We start from the raw sequence: 15,164 nt of genomic DNA on the forward strand, positions 1-15,164 counted from the left end.
GGCGAGGCAAAAACCCGTGCTCCCTGTGTTCCTGCTCTTTGGCCCTCTGTCCTAATTAGACCCAGGACTAATATTTACCTTTCATACTGCAATCGGGGAATAGGGGAGGCCCGGCCCCAGGGCAGACAGGCCGGGGGAGAGGGAGGGCCCTGCCCTGGAGGTCGGTGGGTGTGGGGGTATGAGCTGCCCCTGCAGGCCACCGGTCCTGGGTGACCTGGGAACGAAGATAGACCAGAGGCCTGGGAGGCCCAGGGCCCGACTCTTCCTCCTGGCAACCGCTACACACAAACACGCCTCCCCAGCTCCCAGGCAGGGCGGGGACGTGGGACCCTCCGTGTGCGGCCGGGTGGCCACACCCTGCCCTCCATTTCCTTACATGTGGACGGTGGACTCCACAGCCCTCCCCGCAGGCTTTCCTGCACACAGCTGCTGCTCACTAAGCTCCCCTCTAAATTAAGAATCTCCTTCAGTCTCTACAGCAGGACACTCTCCCCACCGCCCAGAGGAGGAGACAGGCTCACAGAGGTCAAAGCAACCATCACCGTGTGTTAGGTAGGAAGGAGCCTGCAGGAGAACCCTGTGACCCCACTGACCCCGGAGAGGGAGAGGCTGGATGGTGGCAGCACGTCTGGGCTCCGCTCTGGGGCTTCCTCCCAGGATGGCGGGGGTGGGCTCTCCATCCACGTGTCCCTATGGCCCTGACCCGCTGACCTCCGCTTCCCGGCTGATTTCTTCACGTTGGTTCAACATTAACCCGGTGGGGTCAGGACCAGCCCGCAGAGTGCCGGAGCGGATACACCATGGCGCGCGTCCGAGGCCCGCGGCTGCCTGGCTGCCTGGCCCTGGCTGCCCTGTTCAGCCTCGTGCACAGCCAGCATGGTAAGGGGGGCGCTGGAAGCTGTGATAGGCTGGCGGACTGCGGTGTGGGTCTGTGGGCTGGGGGTCTCCACCGAGAGAAACAGGGCTGGTCCCCAGATCCTCACCATGTCCAGCTCAGGGAAGGACCCGGCCGCTCCGGGCCGGACAGACAGTGACTACTGCTCTCAGGCAATATGGAAGGTGGGCTGGGGGTGACCCATGAAAGGAGAGGGCTAGTGGGCTGCCACTAGCAGCCTTCCGGGGCCTGCCGCCATCCCGGAGTCCCCCTCCCCCGTTTCGGAAGCCAGCAGAGCTTGCCTCCTGCCCCCACGGTGGCCATCGTCCCAGCCTCCTCCCCCCTGCAGTGTTCCTGGCCCATCAGCAAGCATCCTCGCTGCTCCAGAGGGCCCGCCGTGCCAACAAGGGCTTCCTGGAGGAGGTGCGGAAGGGCAACCTGGAGCGAGAGTGCCTGGAGGAGCCATGCAGCCGCGAGGAGGCCTTCGAGGCCCTGGAGTCTCTCAGTGCCACGGTGAGGCCCCGGTGAGGCAGGTCCTGGCTCCCTCCAAGGGGTCCCAGCTGCAGGAGCACAGAGTCGGGGATGGAGGAACCCGGCAGCTTTCTGTTGATCGCGTCGTGTGGGCCCTGCTTCACTGGGCCGCTGGGATGAACAGCTCGGTCTCTCTGGGAGGGCCCAGCGCCTTGGCTCTGTCAAGGCCCCAGGGTCCGGCAAGGCTCCAGGGCTTCGAGGGAAGGGGGCTCCTCAGTCTTTAGCCGTCTGTCTGCATTGGGATCTCTGGAGCGGCTGGCGCTGGCCGCGTGGCTCAGCTTTAGGTCTGCTGTGACTTCTGTGCCCTGGGGTGCTGGGGCTCCCGTCAGGCGTGGGGCTCAGTGTCCCGGGAGCCCTGAGCAGCCTTCCCTTCCCCGGGGCTCCGCCTGGGCCCCTCCGCCAGTTTACCACCCTCCACAGAAATCCCTTTCGGTCTTGGCTGACCTGGGAGGGTGGAGGGGTACAGGCTGCTCCCCTCATGTCCCCGGGGAGTAACCAGAGTAAGGGAAAGGGGGGGCGTATAGGGAGAAGACAAAGTTGACTCTAAAAAGCAAAAGGGATCCTGCCACAGCCTCATACTCAGCCTTGTTTTTCAGGATGCGTTCTGGGCCAAGTACACAGGTGAACACGCGGAAGACTTTGCTCTGGGAGGGGAGTCCTGGGGACCCCAGCTGCAGAGTGCTCCACCCCAGAGAGGCTTCTGGTCCGCCCAGCCGCCCATCCCTGCGCCCCTGCCTCGTTCCTCCCTTCCTTCCATTGTCTGCCCGCCCCTCTGTTTCTGAGCGCTGTCCTACCCTTTACTTGTCCCGTCCCCACCTCAATCTCAGTGGTGTCTCTGGGTCTTTTCTAGCTTGTGAGTCAGCGAGAAATCCTCGAGAAAAGCTCAATGAATGTCTGGAAGGTGAGGAACTGACATGGGGGTGGGGAGACCCCCGTGTGCAAAGTAGGGGTGGGGTAGGAGTCGAGGCCCGGGGGTGGGGGGCGGTGGCCTTTCTGTTCCTGAGGTCAAGGATGCGTCTTTGCCCCTGGCTGTATGCCTGGCAATCATCCGTGCGATGATTCATTGTGGAGGAGGAAATGAATGAACGCGTCATGAGTTAATGCTAAGGCCTCATTCTCAGCCAAGCCCCTGCCCATGCCAATCAGTCTTCCCCGTGTCCCTAAGGCAGAGCTTCGATAACGTCACATTCATTCTCCAACACCGCCCCTGTTGTCCCCAGAATAAAGCACAGGCTTCTTAGCCTGGTGAACTTAGTGGGTTCTGACCTTAACCTTCCCTTCTAGCCTTCTCTCCCATCTCACCAACCCTGAACCCAGAGCCCCCGCTTCCTGAAAGCAAGCATTTCTCTAAACAGGCCAAGATATGTCAGATCCTGGCCCCTGTTAGCACGATTATCTCCCCCGGAGAGCCCTCACTGGGGAACCACCCCACCCCGCGCCGCCCTTCAGGAACTAGTGCAAATGCACCACCCTGCCAGGCCTCCCGGGCACATCATCCCTCCTCCATCGCGTCCCGAATACACCGTTAGTGTGGCAGTAGGCCCCGCAGCACAGCTTTAACCACTGGCCACGCTTTCGTGGGTTAAGGGTTTATTCAGTAGACCTCTCATCAAACCTCTGCAATCTGTCAAGCTCTATGGTCAAGTGCTGGGAATTTTAAGAGAATGAGGGAGCTCATAGTTTCATAGGAAAGCAAAAATACAAAACATCAAATTAATTGATGGAAAAGTTCTGTTCCAGGTGCCCAGAGAATTCCAGAAGAGGGAGAGTTTCGTTAGCTGGCAGAATCAAGGACCACTCCCCAGGAGTAGTTTTACTTGTATGGGTGGGATGCACTGATGAACAAACAGGAAAGCAGGCCAAGGCCAAGGCCAAGGTGTGTGCAAAAGCGTACGCAAAGGCCCTTAGGCTGAGGACGAAGACAACAGGACAGGCAGACCAGGGCCAGATTCTAAGGACCTCGTTCACGCTTTCAGTCCGTGGTGGGGAGCCGCTGGATATGAGCTCCGTGAGGGCAGGGACCTATCGTGGCTCCGACCGCCTTATTCATCGCTGTGTTCTTGGTCCCGGGCACAGCGCCTGGCACATGGCTGTCACACAGGGGGCGCTCAGTGAATGTTGGGTGCCTGCTGGGTACAAAGGAAGTGCTGAGTGAAGGCAAGTTAAGGGTCATGGAGCAGAAGTAGCTTGGAGGGGAGGGACCGACAGAGCTTTACGAGGACAGAAGGGCGGGTGGACAAGTCCTCAGCGGCAGACACCTGGACTGGGGTCTCCGCAGGAAACTGCGCTGAAGGTGTGGGGATGAACTACCGAGGGAACGTGAGCGTCACCCGGTCAGGCATCGAGTGCCAGCTGTGGAGAAGTCGCTACCCACATAAGCCAGAGTGAGTGACGGGCAGGCCTGTCTGCTGAGACGCCGGGGGCGAGGAGACACTGCGGGTGGCGGGGGCGGGCTTCTTGCTGAGATGCTTTCTATTCCAGAATCAACTCTACCACCCACCCGGGGGCTGACCTGCGGGAGAATTTTTGCCGCAACCCGGATGGCAGCATTACTGGGCCCTGGTGCTACACCACATCCCCGACTCTGCGGAGAGAAGAGTGCAGCGTCCCGGTGTGCGGTGAGCGGGGGCGGTCGGTGGCCCAAGGCCACAGCCAGGACGGGAATCGAGATGCCAGCACCCTCTGACCCGGGTTAGTTAGACACTTTCCGGTTAGTGACATCAGGAGGCCAAAGCAAGTCCACTTCCAGCCTCCTCCTCTCCCTCCACAGCTTTTGCTTCCGTACAATCCAGGACGTGGCTCATTCTAAATATGCTTTCCTTCCTGCTCCGGGCCTTCTTCTCTCCAGGAAGCCCTTCCTAACCATCTCAGTCCACATGCCCTTTTTTGAGTGCCAACAGCAAGCCTCGTACAGTCCAGCCCTGCATGATTCTCATTATTAATTCCCATCTCGTGGCAGCTAGCTATAGTCACAATAGTGCCGCAGAGCCCACAAAATGACCAACAAGCCACAAAAGCTCGGGGGCAGACACCAGTAAGCGTGTATTTTTTATGTGTCTGCTGGGGTCGGCTGGGGTGGCTCTGCTCCTTGCAGCCACACTCGCTCATGCGTCTGTGGGGTCCAGATGTAGGCTGGGCTCGGTGGGGGGCCCCGCTTCAAACAGTGGGTCCAGCTGAGCTCAGCTCCTCGGGTGGGTGGGTCTAGGTCTGCTCTTCCACGGTGAGGGAGGCAGAAAGGCTGCAGCTCCTTCCGTGGGGATGGCAGAAATACCAATCAGTGAACAGAAGCACAGACACTGGCAGTCAGTTCTGCCCACATTTGGCCAGAGCAAGTCAAGTGATCAAGGCCAAGGTTGAGAGGTGGAGGCTACACTTTGTTTATAAAATAACAGGACAGAGGGTGTGGATTCAGGCAGGGATAAAGAATTAGTGCCAGTAACTCAATCTAGCAAACATGGGTTGCTCTCTTTTGTCATCCTCAGTCGATCCAGCTGTCTTTCGTACTGGGTCTTTGTGAAAACACAGAATCCCTTAGACTCTGGGCGGGCACTAGCAGTAGAGTACAGATAGCGCAGGAGGTGAAACCTGGGTACCATCCCTGGCTAGTCACGCCCCAGACACTTGCGCCATATCTTTTGTTTAAATCTCAACAACCCTGCAAAAAAAAACCTCATTAGAGATCCCTTTCACAGGCAAGCCGAATGCGGCTCAGAGAGGTTAAGTGACTTGACATCGTACAGGTCAAAGGTCAGGGGGCAGAGCTTCCCATCCTGTCTGGCTCCACTGTGGTCCAACGCTCTCTGCCCCCTCTCTCTCCTCACCCACCAGGCCAGGACCGAGTCACAGTGGAGGTGATCCCCCGGTCGGGAGGCTCCACTACCAGTCAGTCGCCTCTACTGGAAACATGCGTCCCGGACCGCGGCCGGGAGTACCGGGGGCGGCTGGCGGTGACCACACGCGGGTCCCGCTGCCTTGCCTGGAGCAGCGAGCAGGCCAAGGCCCTGAGCAAGGACCAGGACTTCAACCCGGCCGTGCCCCTGGCGGAGAACTTCTGCCGCAACCCAGACGGGGACGAGGAGGGCGCCTGGTGCTACGTGGCCGACCAGCCTGGCGACTTTGAGTATTGTGACCTGAACTACTGCGGTGAGAGGGCAGGGCCGGGGCCGAGAGAGGACGGGGCCTGGCGGTCAGAGCGGGAGCGGAGCCTTCCCTGGCCTCGGGCTTCCCACGTGGGCACAGGGCCTTCCTGAGCCAGGTAGGGGCGAGCCTAGCCCCTGCCCACAGCTGAGGCCAGTGAGGCCCGCGAGCTGCGGTTCGCTAGTAAGGTGCGCTCTTAACCGCCGCCACACGGCCTCCCCGGGGTGCGGGCTCGGGGCAGTCCAGGCAGCGGGTGTGGCATGGCCCGGCCCAGCCGCAGCCCGTGTCTGGGTCCCTGCAGAGGAGCCGGTGGATGGAGACCTGGGAGACAGGCTGGGTGAGGACCCGGACCCGGACGCGGCCATCGAGGGACGCACGTCTGAGGACCATTTCCAGCCCTTCTTCAACGAGAAGACCTTTGGCGCCGGGGAGGCCGGTAAGGTGTGGGGGTCACGGCGTGCGGGCGGGGCGTGGCGGCGCTCCACCTCTCACGGTCCCGCTTGCCCCTTAGACTGTGGCCTGCGACCCCTGTTCGAGAAGAAGCAGGTGCAGGACCAAACGGAGAAGGAGCTTTTCGAGTCCTACATCGAGGGGCGCATCGTGGAGGGTCAGGACGCGGAGGTTGGCCTCTCGCCCTGGTGCGTGCTCCTCGCCTCCCCCGTGCCCTCTCCCCGCCCCCCACCACGCGCCCCGGAGCCTTCTCCGCGCTCACAGACTTAGGCTCCACTGGTAACCTAGCCACACCAGCATCGCATCGAATCCTCACTGTCACCTACTTAGATTTGGGTTTGTTACTTCTCCAAATCAGATGGTGAAGCTGAGGCTCAGAGCGCTTAAGGGACTCGTCTAAATGATGCTGTTAGTGAATGGGTTACATAGCAGGACTCGATTCCAGTTCTTTGATTCTCTGCTAGGCTGTGCCAACTGTGGCCTGGAAAAAGCTCAATGCGGTGGAAGCAAAATGCAGGTGGCTGCCTCTTCGTGTCACATGGATGCCCTGTCCCCAAGGGTGGCCAGGTCAAGCTGGGGTCTGGGCCCAGCAGTTAGCTCTAATTAGTTCTTAAACTTGGGACTTTACGCTTGTTTTTGTTGTTCAGTCACTAAGTCGTGTCCAACTCTCTGCAATCCCATGGACTGCAGCACACCAGGCTTCCCTGTCCTTCACTATCTCCCAGAGTTTGCCCAAACTCATGTCCATTGAGTCGGTGACACCATCCAACCATCTCATCCTCTGTCGTCCCCTTCTCCTCCCACCCTCAATCTTTCCCAGCATCAGGGTCTTTTCCAGTGAGTCAGCTCTTCGCATCAGGTGGCCAAAGGACTGCAGGGTCGGCATCAGTCCTTCTAATGAATATTCAGAATTTATTTCCTTTAGATTGACAGGTTGGATCTCCTTGCTGTCCAGGGGACTCTCAAGAGTCTTCTCCAACACCACAGTTCAAAAGCATCAATTCTTCGGCGCTCTGCCTTCTTTATGGTCCAATTCTCACATCCATACATGACCACTGGAAAAACCATAGCTTTGACTAAGACGGACCTTTCTGCTTGTAGGGCTGGTGAATGGGGCAGCCCCCCGCCCAACCCTGCCACCACCTAATGCTTCCGGCTTCCCGCCTCAGGCAGGTGATGCTCTTTCGTAAGAGTCCCCAGGAGCTGCTCTGTGGGGCCAGCCTCATCAGTGACCGCTGGGTCCTCACGGCTGCCCACTGTCTCCTGTACCCGCCTTGGGACAAGAACTTCACCGTGGATGACCTGCTGGTGCGCATCGGCAAGCACTCCCGCACCAGGTGCGGAGGGGCCCCCAGGTGTGCGGCGGGACTGTGCGGGCCCCGTGGCTCTGAGACACCGGGGTATGTCTGTGTACGTCTCTCACGGTAGAAAACCCAGCAGTCCCTACTGTAAAGTCGATTTGGCCATGTCCTGACTAAAGCTTGGACCTGGGGACAGGGAAACTAAAAGGCTTGGCAGAGAGCAGAGTCCTGGCCTGCCCTTGGCGCCCCCCAGGCATCAGGACGCGGCCCAGGCGTGAGCCCTGAGTAGAGGTCGTTTGGGTCAGGGCCTGCAGCCTGTGTCCCTCCCGCTACTGCCTGGGCTGCTTGATCCTGAAGCTCCGGGGCAGCTTCAGGCCGAGAAGAAGCTGCCTGGGGCCTGCCAAGGCGGGAGCTGGTCCGATGTTTACCCTGACTTCCAGCCCCTGAGGGCAGGCAGTTTGCCTCCTTGAGGAATCTGCCGACCTCCCTGGGTGGCCTGCAGCTTCTCTTTTTTCTCTGCTGGGGTCTGCACAGGTATGAGCGGAAGGTTGAAAAGATCTCCATGCTGGACAAGATCTACATCCACCCCAGGTACAACTGGAAGGAGAATCTGGACCGGGACATCGCCCTGCTGAAGCTCAAGAGGCCCATCGAGTTATCCGACTACATCCACCCCGTGTGCCTGCCCGACAAGCAGACAGCAGCCAAGTTGGGCAGCCAGGAGGGCAGCGGGGGGGTGGTGGAGGGGGCGGCTTGAGGCTGAGGGGGCCTGGGCTGGGTTCTGGGCCCAACTCTCACATCCTGTTGCCTTGCCGAAGCTCCTTCCCATTTCCAGGCCTCGGGCCTTCCTGCCACGGGGGTCTTAGGCTCGAGTCTCTACGGGGTGGTGTTGGGGCCAGGAGGCTCCTGGGCGGGTGTGTTCTCACTGGGTCCTTCTCCCTTCCCCAAAGGCTGCTCCACGCTGGGTTCAAAGGGCGGGTGACGGGCTGGGGCAACCGGAGGGAGACGTGGACCACCAGCGTGGCCGAGGTGCAGCCCAGCGTCCTCCAGGTGGTCAACCTGCCTCTCGTGGAGCGGCCCGTGTGCAAGGCCTCCACCCGGATCCGCATCACCGACAACATGTTCTGTGCCGGCAAGTGCCCTGGGCGGGCGGGGCTGCGGTGGGAGGATGAGACCCGTTAACAGCGCGGGCCTGTGTTCAAGGCCTGGCTTCGCTTTATTTGCTTGTGTATTACACATTTTATTTGAATATAGTTGATACACAATATTAGTGTCAGGTGTACAACACAGTGATTCAGTGTGTCGATAGCTTATACTCCATTTAAAGCTATTACAAAATGATGGCTGTATTTCCCTGCGCTGGCCAGTGTATCTTGGTTATTTAGATGGGATGCGGTAGTTTCTCTCTCTTAACCCCCAGCCCCGTCTTGCCCCTCCGCACCTCCCTCTCCCTGCTGGCAATTCCTAGTTTGTTCTCTGTCAGTGGGTCTGTTTCTGTTTCATTATATTCATCTGTTTTATTTTTTGGATTCCACAGATAAGTGATAACACGGTATTTGTCCCTGTCAGTCTTTCTTATTTCACTAAGCACGCTGCCCTCTAGGTCCAGCCATGTTATGGCAAATGGCAGAATTTCATTCTTTTTTAAAGGCTGAGTAATATTGTGTGTGTGTGTGTGTGTATGTATATGCTGTATCTTCTTCATCTGTTCATTTGTAGATGGGTGCTTAGGTTTTTGCTTTGCATTATTGCCCTTCCCAGATATTGTGGGTTTTTTTTGTTTGTTGTACAAATTGAAGGTTTGAGTCAAGTCTACGGGAGCCATTTTACCAACATTTGCTCACTTCATGTTTCTGTGTCACGTTTTAGTAATTTTTTTTAAATTTTATTTTATTTTTTAACTTTACAATATTGTATTGGTTTTGCCATAAATCAAAATGAATCCGCCACAGGTATACATGTGTTCCCCATGCTGAACCCTCCTCCCTCCTCCCTCCCCATACCATCCCTCTGGACATTTTAGTAATTCTTACAATGTGTAATTATTTCATCATTATTATATTTGTTATGGTGATCTGTGATCAGATGTTACTATTGTAATTGTTTTGGGGCATCAGGAGCTACACCCATATAGATCCCTCTTTCCTCTGGCCTCTATTCTCTGAGACACAACACTATAGCAATTAGGCCAGTTAATAAGGCTACCATAGCCTCTAAGGGTTCAAGTGAAAGGAAGAGCTGCATCTGTCTCATCTTAAATCAAAAGCTAGAAATGATTAAGCTTAAGGAGCAAGGCATGTAAACCTAGGCCTCTTGTGTCAAACAGTTAGCCAAGCTGTAAGTGCAAAGGAAAACTTCTAAAGGGAAAGTAAAGGTGCTCTTCTAGAGACTTCCCTGGCGGTTCAGTGGTTAAGATTCCATGCTTCCACTGCAGGGGCACAGGCTCAATCCCTGGTCAGGGGACTAAGATGCTGCATGCTATGCAGTGTGACCCACTCCCCCACCAAAAAAAAAGTGCTACTATAGTGAACATATAAATGATAAGAAAGCAAAACAGCCTGATTAGTGACATGAAGAAAGTGTTAATGGTCTGGATAGAATTAGCCACAACATTCCCTTAAGCCAAAACTTAGAAGCTAGCAGAGATTGATTCATGAGGTTTAGGGAAAGAAGCTATCTTCATAACATCCAAGTGCAAGGTGAAGCAGCAAGTTATTCAGAGGATTCAGTTAAGATAATTCATGACAATGACTGTACTAAACCGATGATTTCCAGTGCAGACGAAAGCGCCTCATCCTGGAAGAAGATGCCCTCTAGGACTCTCATAGTTAAGAGGAGAAGTCAGTGCCTGGCTTCAAAGCTTTAAAGGATGGACTGGCTCTCTTGTTAGGGGCTGATACAGCTGGTGACTTAAAGTTGAAGCCAATGTTCCTTTACCCTTAAGAAAATCCTAGGGCCCTTAAAGAGTTAGTCGCTCAGTCATGTCCAACTCTTTGTGACCCCATGGACTGTAGCCAGCCAGGCTCCTCTGTCCATGGAATTTTCTAGGCAGGAGTACTAGAATGGGTTGCCATTTCTTTCTTCAGAGAATCTTCCTGTCTCAGGGATCAAACCCAGGTCTTCTGCATTGGAGGCAGATTCTTACCACTTGAGCCACCAGCCCTTCAGAATGATGTTAAGTCTACTCTTCCTGTGTTCCCTAAATGGAACAGCAAAGCCTGATGACAGCGCATCTGCTTACAATATAGATTACTGAGTGTTTTAAGTCCATTGTTGAGACCTGATGCTCAGAAAAAGATTCCTTTCAAAATATTCCTTCTCCTTGACAATGCACCTGGTTACCCAAGAGCTCTGATGAAGACACCCCACAAGATTAATGTTTCCATGCCTGCTAACATAATATCCAGTCTGCAGCCCATGGGTCAAGAAGTGGTTTTGGCTTTCAAGTCTTAGGATTTTAAGAAATGCATTTCATAAGGCTATAGCTGCCATAGATGGTCATTCCTCTGATGGATCTGGGCAAAGTAAATTGAAAAGCTTATGGAAAGGACTCACCATTCTAGATGCCATTAAGAACATTTGTGATTCATGGAAAGAAGTCAAAATGTCGACATGAACAGGAGTTTAGAAGTTGTTCTACCCCTCATGGATGACTTTGTAGGATCAGTGTAGGAAGTATTAATAGGTTGGTGCAAATGTAGTTGCCTTTTTTTTTTTTTTGTGGTTTTGGATCATGAATTTTAAATCATTATGCTAAGTCACTTCAGTTGCGTCCGACTCTGTGCGACCCCATAGACGGCAGCCCACCAGGCTCCTCCGTCCCTGGGATTCTCCAGGCAATAACACTGGAGTGGGTTGCCATTTCCTTCTCCATTAAATCATTATAGCTAGGCTCAAACACATCTTTATTAATCAAAATTGGAACCATTACTATCAACATGTTTTTGTCAGTGAGAAAGAAGTTTGCTTATTCCTGTAGCATAAGAATCCGTGCTTCGGGATTCAGTGAACTCTCAGAAAGCGTTTTCTGCCTCCTCCTGGTTGTGGCAGCGTTATTCCCTGCAAAGAGTCGTTGAGATGCTTGAAGGCATGGTCGTTGTTGGCGAGAGGTCAGATGAATGTGATGGATGAGGCAAAACTTGAGCCCAGTTCGCTCAGCTTTTGAAGCTGGGTTGTACAGTGTGCGGTTGAGTGTTGTCACCAAGAATCGGGCCCTTTCTGCTGAGCGATGCCAGCGCAGGTGTGCAGTTTTGGTGCATCTCGTCGATTTGCTGAGCATACATCTCGGATGTAACAGTTTCTCTGGGATTCAGAAAGCTGTAGCGGATCAGACGGGCAGCAGACCAGCACACGGTGACCGTGACCTTTTTTGGTGCAAGTTGGCTTTGGGAAGTGCTTTGGAGCCTCTTCTTGGTTCAGCAACTGAGCTGGTCATCGCTGGTTGTCACATAAAATCCACTCATTGAGCACATCACAATCCAGTCGAGAAATGATTAGCTGTTTTTGTGTGGAGTAAGAGAAGACGATGTTTTTGATTTGTGGTCAGCTCATGAGACACCCACTTACTGAGCTTTTCCACCTCTCCAATTTGCTTCAAATGCCCAACTACTGTTGAATGGCTGATGCTGAGTTCGTCAGCCTCTTCTCGTGTAGCTGTAAGAGGATCAGCTCTGATGATCCTCTCGATTGTTTTGTCAGCTTCCAATGGCTGGCCACTATGCTCCTCATCTTCAAGACTCTCGTCTCCTCTGCAAAAGTTCTTGAACCACCACTACGCTGTACGCCCATCGGCAGTTCCTGATCCAAATGTGTTGTTGATGTTGTGAGCTGTTTCAAACCATTCCATATAACTAGGAAGGGTTGCACTTTTGCTCTGGTCATTATCTTTGGTCTTTTCCCCTTTTTGAAATGCCCTTAGTTTCTTCTAGTCTTTTTTTTTTTTTTTTCTTCTTCTTCTAGTCTTTTAATTGTTGTGTGGATGGGAACAGTGGAGACAGTGGCTGACTTTTTCTGGGCTCCAAAAATCACTGCAGATGGTGACTGCAGCCATGAAATTAAAAGACGCTTACTCCTTGGAAGGAAAGTTATGACCAACCTAGACAGCATAGTCAAAAGCAGAGACATTACTTTGTCAACAAAGGTCCGTCTAGTCAAAGCTATGGCTTTTCCAGTAGTCATGTATGGATGTGAGAGTTGGACTATAAAGAAAGCTGAGCACTGAAGAATTGATGCTTTTGAACTGTGGTATTGGAGAAGACTCTTGTGAGTCCCTGGGACTGCAAGGAGATCCAACCAGTCCATCCTAAAGGAAATCAGTCCTGAGTGTTCGTTGGAAGGATTGATGCTGAAGCTGAAACTCCAATACTTTGGCCACCTGATGTGAAGAACTGACTCACTGGAAAAGACCCTGATGCTGGGAAGGATTGAAGGTGGGAGGAGAAGGTGATGACAGAGGATGAGATGGTTGGATGACATCTTCGACTCAGTGGACTTGAGTTTGAGCAAGCTCTGGGAGTTGGTGGTGGACAGGGAAGCCTGGTGTGCTGCGGTCCCTGGGGTTGCAAAGAGCTGGACACGCCTGAGCGACTGAACTGAAACTGACGCTGAATTGTTGTGTAGTCAATAGGAGGGAGTCAATAAGAGGGAGTGTGCTTTCTTCTTTCTTTTCTCCTCTCATACTTTTCATTGTATTTTTTCTACTTGTTGGCAGTTAATCAGCTCTTTTGTTGAAGCATCCATCTCCTGGTTGGATGAAGCTTTTCACTAGTAGATTTTTCAAGAGGGTTATGGGTAAAGAATTTCCTGAGTGCTTGTATGTAACTAACTGGTTTTCTGTAGCTTTGATACCTCAAGTTCAGCAGCATTGGATTTGAAATCCATGGTTTAAGTTTTCCTCCCTTGAATTTATTGTTACTTACTTCAGATGTTGTTTTCAAAGTCTGATGCCAAGTGTAATTCTTTTGCTCTTGCAAGGGAGTTGGTTTTTTTGCTTGGAGGCCTTGAAGGTATTTTCTTCATCTTTGAAGTCTCAATTTTTTAGACTAGGTCTTAGAGTTGAGTGTTTTAGATCAGCTTTGCCAGGCTCCCAGTGGGTCCTTTCAATATGCACATCTGATCTTTTATTTCTATGAAGTTTTCTGGGACTATATTGTACATATTAATTCTGTCCCGTTGCTTCCTTTCTTCCCTTCGTCTGAGTTCCATTTCAACCACTTTCTGCTTTTAACTACTTACTGTTGTTTTATCCATTTAATTTTTGAATTTCTGATTCATTCTTTTTCACATACCAAAATTTTGCTTGAGGATATCTTGTCTCGTTTTTGGCCGTATCGTGCAGCTTGCAGGACCTCAGTTCCCTGACCGGGGATTGAACTGGGGTCACGGCAATGAAGGCCTGGAATCCTAGCCTCTAGGCCATCAGGGAATTCCCCACGTGACACTTAATTCAGTCACAGTTTTCTTCTGTTTCATGTTTGTGTTTGGGGACTTTTTGTTAGCTGAGCTATTTTTGTTCATATTCATTGTTGTCTTGTGTCTTTGTATAGATCTACTTGGTTTTCATCTATTCATTTTGCAGATTTGGGGTTATTTACAAGATTCCTAACTCATATGCGTCTATTTCTTTGATCTAGTATTCTTCCCTCCTCATCTCCACATAAGTTTTGATATTAAATGTATAGTTAGATACATTAGTAAATGTACATTAATTGATGTATCTAACTAATGGGCTTCTCTGGTGGCTCAGATGGTAAAGAACCTGCAAACCTGCCTGCAAAGCGGGAGACGTGGGTTCGATCCCTGGGTTGGGGAGGTCCCCTGGAGAAGGGAATGGCAGCCCACTCCTGTATTCTTGCCTGGAGAATTCCACGGACAGAGGAGCCTGGTGGGCGTCAGTCCGTGCGTTTGCAGAGAGCTGGACACAGCGGAGCGACTAACACGTTAGCCTTTAGATACATAAAAGCGGCTTGAAGTCTGGGTGTTCTCTGGGTTACACGTATGTCAATGGTGTAGCGTCTATTGTTCTTTAAGTTCCTCTGTGTTGTTTGCGGAGGGTGCTTGGGGATGTTTGGATAAAGGCAGCTGCCATTCTTCTCAGCTGCCTGTCAGTCTGGTGGGTTTTGTAAGTCACTCTGCCTGTTGGGTGGAGACTGGATTGGAGGCAGCGAAAGGAGAGGCAGAGAAAGCAGCGGTTCGGGGAGAAAGTGGTGTGTGATGGGCCCGGGTGCGGAAGTGGCGAGAGTGGCTGGACTGGGGCTGCATGTTGCAGACAGAGCTGACAAAACCTGCCTGGGTTGGATGCGTGGGGGAGGCAATGCGCAGTCAGGGAGGGCTAGCAGTCGGGGGGCACTCTGGCTGGAGCGTGAGCTGGTCACTCCCTGAGCACTGCGGTTCTCTCTCAAGGTTACAAGCCTGGTGAAGGCAAACGAGGGGACGCTTGTGAGGGCGACAGCGGGGGACCCTTCGTCATGAAGGTAAGCGTCTCCGAAGGCCCGGAACTGGTGGGGAGATCCTTCTGGGTGGACGGGAGGGACCCGAGGATTCAGGAACAATCAATTGACCCTACCTTGGACTCCACTCTATTGGAAACCCCATATTTCTTCCTCAGAGCCCCTATAACAACCGCTGGTATCAAATGGGCATCGTCTCATGGGGTGAAGGCTGTGACAGGGATGGAAAATATGGCTTCTACACACACGTCTTCCGCCTGAAGAAGTGGATACAGAAAGTCATTGATCGGTTAGGAAGTTAGGGAGCCACCCACATTCCAGGCTCCTCACTGCAAAATCTCAGAGGCCAATCCAGTGAATGAATTATTTTTGTGGTTTGTTCCTAAAACTATCTTTCTCAATAAAAGTGACTCTATCAACGAG

General features: G+C 53.1%; 1 protein-coding gene across 2 annotated transcripts; it reads left to right on the forward strand.

Moving 5' to 3' along the window:
• The first annotated feature begins 776 nt into the window (after positions 1 to 776).
• Positions 777 to 15,164, forward strand: F2 (coagulation factor II, thrombin). 2 transcript variants are annotated; one of them, XM_005216401.5, is made up of 14 exons: positions 777 to 879; positions 1,224 to 1,387; positions 2,002 to 2,026; positions 2,256 to 2,306; positions 3,684 to 3,789; positions 3,887 to 4,023; positions 5,234 to 5,548; positions 5,844 to 5,978; positions 6,054 to 6,180; positions 7,162 to 7,347; positions 7,828 to 8,001; positions 8,244 to 8,425; positions 14,695 to 14,765; positions 14,900 to 15,163. In XM_005216401.5, the coding sequence occupies exons 1-14, from the start codon at positions 801 to 803 to the stop codon at positions 15,041 to 15,043; spliced, it is 1,896 nt and encodes a 631-aa protein (XP_005216458.2). In that variant the 5' UTR covers positions 777 to 800; the 3' UTR covers positions 15,044 to 15,163.

Source organism: Bos taurus, chromosome 15, assembly GCF_002263795.3.
Source record: "Bos taurus isolate L1 Dominette 01449 registration number 42190680 breed Hereford chromosome 15, ARS-UCD2.0, whole genome shotgun sequence".
In the NCBI taxonomy this organism is placed as follows: domain Eukaryota; kingdom Metazoa; phylum Chordata; class Mammalia; order Artiodactyla; family Bovidae; genus Bos; species Bos taurus.

Excerpts from the sequence above, each read along its gene's own strand:
- F2 (XM_005216401.5), top strand. The coding sequence starts at position 801 with ATGGCGCGCGTCCGAGGCCCGCGGCTGCCTGGCTGCCTGGCCCTGGCT. Across the intron at positions 2,307-3,683 it reads GCTCAATGAATGTCTGGAAG|GAAACTGCGCTGAAGGTGTG; the intron begins GTGAGGAACTGA and ends GGGTCTCCGCAG. Across the intron at positions 5,979-6,053 it reads CTTTGGCGCCGGGGAGGCCG|ACTGTGGCCTGCGACCCCTG; the intron begins GTAAGGTGTGGG and ends CTTGCCCCTTAG.